This window comes from Bison bison, unplaced genomic scaffold, assembly GCF_000754665.1.
Source record: "Bison bison bison isolate TAMUID 2011002044 unplaced genomic scaffold, Bison_UMD1.0 scf7180017864183, whole genome shotgun sequence".
NCBI lineage: Eukaryota > Metazoa > Chordata > Mammalia > Artiodactyla > Bovidae > Bison > Bison bison.
In genome coordinates, this window is record NW_011494755.1 from 6,909,242 (window position 1) to 6,915,089 (window position 5,848).

General features: G+C 42.8%; 1 protein-coding gene across 1 annotated transcript in view; it reads right to left on the reverse strand.

Annotated features, from left to right (window-relative positions):
* The window catches only part of SVEP1 (sushi, von Willebrand factor type A, EGF and pentraxin domain containing 1), a gene marked incomplete at its 5' end in the record, with an annotated part of 208,166 nt that overhangs the window by 69,224 nt on the left and 133,094 nt on the right, over positions 1-5,848 (reverse strand). The window contains 3 exons of the mRNA XM_010843623.1: positions 289-464; positions 2,345-2,546; positions 5,223-5,380. Of these exons, the coding sequence (XP_010841925.1) occupies positions 289-464; positions 2,345-2,546; positions 5,223-5,380 (536 nt within the window). The remainder of the gene's footprint in view (positions 1-288; positions 465-2,344; positions 2,547-5,222; positions 5,381-5,848) is intronic.

Below are 5,848 nucleotides of genomic sequence, written 5' to 3' on the forward strand. Positions count from 1 at the left end.
AAAAAAAAAGACAAAACCAACAAACAAAACACCAGCAGTTAATCTCCTTCTTGGAAGACAATTTAGTAATCACGCAGTCAGTTCAGCATGCATCTTGGTAGTCTTATTTTAGATCCCAAAGGCATTTCTCATACAGTCACACAGCTCACCTAGGAAAAGCTTCTAATAATTCAGTCTGGATAATCAGGAGGTGGTAAATGGGAAAGAGAACTTAGCAAACTTGCTATTCATCAGAGCACCACCGCCTCTAGCATTGAGTGGAAGTATATGCTGTTTGCTAAGACGTACCAGGGATGGGTGATCCAATAGAGAGGCCCATGCCACCGTCGGATAAGTTCCCATCGATGTAGACTTTCCAGGCTCCACCAGTACTCGTCCAAGTGATGGCAATGTGATGCCAATTACCGTCATTCACAGAGGGACAGTCTGTTATTTTTTCCTTGCCATTTACATAAAGAACCCAGCTGCACAAAGATTCAAGGGATACAATCATCAGTCATACGTTGTAATCCCTTACATGGGGCATGTTACTATCTTTCTTCCTTTTTTGTGGGTAAAGCACTTTGGGTACAACCATTACCTCTTTTTCTCCATCTGAGCCATGTTTCATAGAAGCAGAGTTGATTATTAATTACCTTTTATTGTCTTGTAGCTTACTGAAAACTGGTTTGTGTTTCTTGAACACTGAGGGGTAGGGAAAATGTCTTAGGACAAGCTGAAACAAACTGGCCCAATTTGAGATAATTCACCAACTGTCTATTCTAGAGAGAATGAGTCAAGAATGGAAGGAATGAGAGTTTCCCAAATGTCAGTCTGGTTTCTTTTCTCTAGGATGTATGCTCCTACAACTTGGAACAGACTTCAGAGATGTCCTAGGAAGTCAGTCCTATCTCTCTGTTGCCAGAACAGTCACTTGGCAGATGAAGTACGTTGATGCAAGGGAAAGAATAATTGGAACTAAACAGAGGTGACCAGCTACAAAAGGGTTCCAACAACCATGTCACTTAGAGAAATGTCCAAGTTAAGAAGCAGCGGAAAGTGGAGTATCTTCAAAAGCAAATGGAGAAAAAGAAAAGATTAGGGGAAACTGATAAAGAAGAAGTCATTCAGTAACTGTATCAGCATCTTCTAAACCTCTATTCAAAGATGTTTATGAAAAGATATTTCTAAAACACAAATTGTTTCCCCACTGTTCTTCCTCCCCAAAATTAAGCAGGCAACAGATTTTCTCTTTCTATACAATCTGTCTCGGGGGAGGATTTTGAAATTTCTTACATTTTGTTTCTGACTGTTCAAGTCCACTAAGAAGGACAGGGTTTGAGGATGGAAAGATTTTCACCAGAACAGTGAGAATCTCATGGACTGAGGCAAGGAAGGAGAGCTCAATGTGTTGTCCCTGAGGCCTGGAACCTGTTCAGAGCAAAAGGCCACACGTTTGGGTGGACCTGGGAGGAAAAGGCCATGTGGTGTGCCACAGAATCTTTCTTAATCAAAAGGCATAAACTCTCAGCCTTGCCAAGGACTCCACACGTGGCGAACAGCCGAGGTTCTGAAAGGATCACAGAGGCAGAGGTAGCAGACAGCTCAGTGATCGGCAGGGTGGACAGACAACCAGTGGTCGAAGTCCTGCAGGTTGAGACAGGTTGAGCCTCTCTGTGGCTCTTTAGCAAAACTTTGTGGGTTTTAGATGATCCATGAGTATCTAAGACAGGATAAGCAGTTACTAGTGAAAGAAATCAGAGAAACAGCTGAAGCTGACTTTCCTATCAGCCCAGAGGGATGGGGCCCCGAACTGGAACTAATTGATCCAAAAAGACATAAAAAAAAATGTCATCTTGCACCCTGGAGATTTCAAATGGATTCTTATTCAATACGAGGGTCTTCCAAGGACCAGGAGTGCCACGGAAGCCCTTTGACCTTTGGCCACTGACAGGTAAATAAAGGAGCACTGGTCTGAACAGTCAGTTTGACAGTTCTGCCACTCCCGTGGTGTGAGATTTGGGAGGGAAAGCATTTAGCTTCTCATTCATTTTACCTGTTAAGGGGCATCAGTTCCTCAAGTCCTTGTGAAGCTCAAATGAAATAATACATAAGAAGATATCTGGGCTTCCCTGGTGGCTCAGATGGTAATACTTAGCAAATAGCAAAACACAATCCATGTATAAGGCACTACCACTGAAATGCTGCCTTCGTATAGGACCTGTCCAGATGCTCTGATTGACTACCGTCACCCTGTTGTCCTGTTGGAACACTTGACCCTCCTACTGCTCCATCCCCTCCCATGTCAGTTCTAACCTGGTGCCAGGATAAGTCCTAACATGGCCTTCCTGATGTCTCTGCTTACCCATTATAATCGGTTAGGAGGAAGGTATTGTCACTGCCATTCTCCAGGGCATAGGAGATCGGTGTCCCGTAATTAATGTCGTCAGACGATTTCATCCAGAACGTGCAGGTCACAGCATGGAGGGTCGGAAGGACACCATCCAGCATGATGTAACCATAAATGCCAGAAACTTCAAAATCCAGGTTAAAGCCTGCTGACTGTTCTGCAACAAATAAGAAAAGAATGAGAAGACATACAGATGGCCAAGAGACACATGAAAAGATGCTCAATACCACTAATTATTAAAGAAATGTAAATCAAAACTACCATGAGGTATCACCTCACATGGTCAGGAGAGTCATCACTAAAATGTCTATAAATAATAAATGCTGGAGAGGGTGTGGAGAAAAGGGAATTTCCTCTACTGTTGGGAAGGCAAACTGGTGCAGCTACTATGGAAAATGGTATGGAGGTTTCCTCAAAAACCAGAAAACAGAACTACCATACAGCCCAGCAATCGCACTCCTGGGCATATGTCTGAAGAAAACTCTAATTCTAAAAGATACATGTACTTCAATGTTCACAGTGGCACACACACACTTACACACGAACGGAATACTATGCTATGCTATGCTAAGTCGCTTCAGTCGTGTCCGACTCTGTGCGACCCCATAGACGGCAGCCCACCAGGCTCCCCCATCCCTGGGATTCTCCAGGCAAGAACACTGGAGTGGGTTGCCATTTCCTTCTCCAATGCATGAAAGTGAAAAGTGAAAGTGAAGTCGCTCAGTCGTGTCCGACTCCCAGCGACCCCATGGACTGCAGCCCACCAGGCTCCCCAGTCCATGGATTTTCCAGGCAAGAGTACTGGAGTGGGGTGCCAGAATACTAGTCAGCCATAAAAAGAATGAAGTAAAGTGAAGTGAAGTCGCTCAGTCATGTCTGACTCTTTGTGACCCCGTGGACTGTAGCCTACCAGGCTCCTCCGTCCATGGGATTCTCCAGGCAAGAATACTGGAGTGGGTTGCCATTGCCTTCTCCAGGGGATCTTCCTGACCTGAACCCGGGTCTCCCTCATTGCAGGCAGATGCTTTACCCTCTGAGCTACCGGGGAAGCCTGGTAATGAATGAAGTAATGCCATGTGCAGCAACATGGATGGACCTAGAGATTATCACAATAAATGAAGTATGTCGTATGGAAAAAGGCAAATATCATGATATCACTTACCTGTAGAACCTAAAAAAAAGTGATACAGATGAACTTATTTACAAAACAGAAACAGACTCACAGACACAGAAAACCAGCTTATAGTTACCATAGTTACCAAAGAGGGTAAAGGGATAAATGAGGAGTTTGGGATTAGAAGATACAGACTGCTGTACATAAAATGAACAAGTTTAGCACAGGGAGCTGTATTCAGTATCTTGTAATATAGTACAGGGAAAAGAATATGAAAAAGAATATATATCCATGTGTATATAAACATATATGACTGAACCACTCTGTGTATACCAGAAACTAACAAAACATTGTAAATCAACTATACTTTAATAAAAAGAAAATATCATGGCCCTTGTGAAGCATTTTTCAATTGTCTAAGGTAGTAGCAAGCATGCAATACTATCGTCAAAGAAGTTCGTTTCAGTAAATATGATCATCTGAGAAGCAATTTCAAAATTAAACACATGTTGCTTATGAAATAAATAACATATTACTTTAGTATTTTGTATGTATTTTATTATTATTGAGATATAACTGATTTACAATAGTAAATCAGTTTCAGGTGTACAACACAGTGACTCACAATTTTAAAGGTTATGCTCCATTTATAGCTATTATAAAATACTCAGCCTTTCCTATGCTTATCCCTGCAGCCTATTTATTTTATTCATAGTAATTTGTACCTCTTCTATCCCTATACCCATCTTGCCCTCCCATCTTCCCCCTTCCACTAGTACCCACTAGTATGTTCTCTGTAAGTTTGTTTCCTTTTTGTTCAACAAATTGGTTTAAATAAAACCAACAGTGAATATCCAAGACAGCAAAAGCACTCAGCAGTGAAAGGAAGCTTTGAAACAGAATAGCTGGAAGGAGAGGTGGGGCTGGGGAGTCATTCAAGATGAGAGACTAAGCACCTGTGGGCTGATGGGAATAACTCAAGAGAGTGGAGTAACTGACATTGCAGGAGAGAAGGTGGGCGGGCGGGGGGGGGTCCACTGCTAGGGCAGTAGATCATTCCTGCTCAGGCCCCTGGTTCTTCCCCATTTCAGAAGCCCCAATCCTGCATATCCCAGTCAACAGAACAAAAGTCCTATAGCTAGAAGACTCCTATGCTCTGAGAAAGCTGTTTAGCATTAATTCTCAAACATATCCATGGACTCTGACCTTCTAAATCAAGTGACTTATCCAAGTGTCCTTTCTAAACATGCAGAATGTGAAGAGTTCTGCTAAATTCAATTTTCTCCATTTCACCCTCACATCTCTAAGCTCAACCTCCTCCTCTGTGCTACTGGAGATAACATGACCCACTTCATTGGACGGCTGTGAAGGTTAAATAAATACAAAATGCTTCACATAGTCTTTGGTATATAGATTGTGCTTAGTGCAGGTAAAAATTGACATTATTATCACTATACTTGGACTTCCCTGGTGGCTCAGACGGTAAAGCGTCTGTCTACAACGCGGGAGCCCTGGGTTCCATCACTGGGTCGGGAAGATCAGCTTGAGAAGGAAATGGCAATCCACTCCAGTACTATTGCTGGGAAAATCCCATGGACAGAGGAGCCTGGTAGGCTACACAGTCCATGGGGTCGAAAAGAGTCGGACACGACTGAGCGACTTCACTTTCACTATTACTATACTTGGTATCGTTCTTAACAACACGAAGCTCACATATACCTGTTTCACACCTGCTGCCTGAAAATCCTGGCTGACATTTACAGCTGTATGCGTTTAATTCATCCACACAGGTGGCCTGATTTTTACAGGGGTTAGACTGACATTCGTCGATGTTCAGCTCACAGTGTGTCCCCGTGAAGCCTGCTGCACACTGGCACCTGAAAGAACACACAATGTTGTGACAATCAGAAGAGCTGCAGCGAGGCGGCAGAAGCAGACTCCCGTTAGTGACAGCACCGTCTCCAAAGACTCGGGGAAGTTTAGTGCTAACGTGAGCGCTCTTGCATGTGGAATCTAAATATGCATACATGTATACATACCCACCCACAGCCTACAAAACAGACTGGTGGTTGCCAGAGGCATAGGGTGGGAAAAACGGGTGAATTGTTTTTGTTTTTCCTTTTTTTCAGTTTAACTGAATTTTAAAAAATCCTGAAATGCTGAAACTCATTTTCCACATTAAAACGGTGCTTTAACTATTACTTTTTAACGTTCATTCAAATAAACCTATTTAAGACAACTAAAAAGCCTCTTGATGAAAGTGAAAGAGGAGAGTGAAAAAGCTGGCTTAAAGCTCAACATTCAGAAAACTAAGATCATGGCATCTGGTCCCATCACTTCATGGG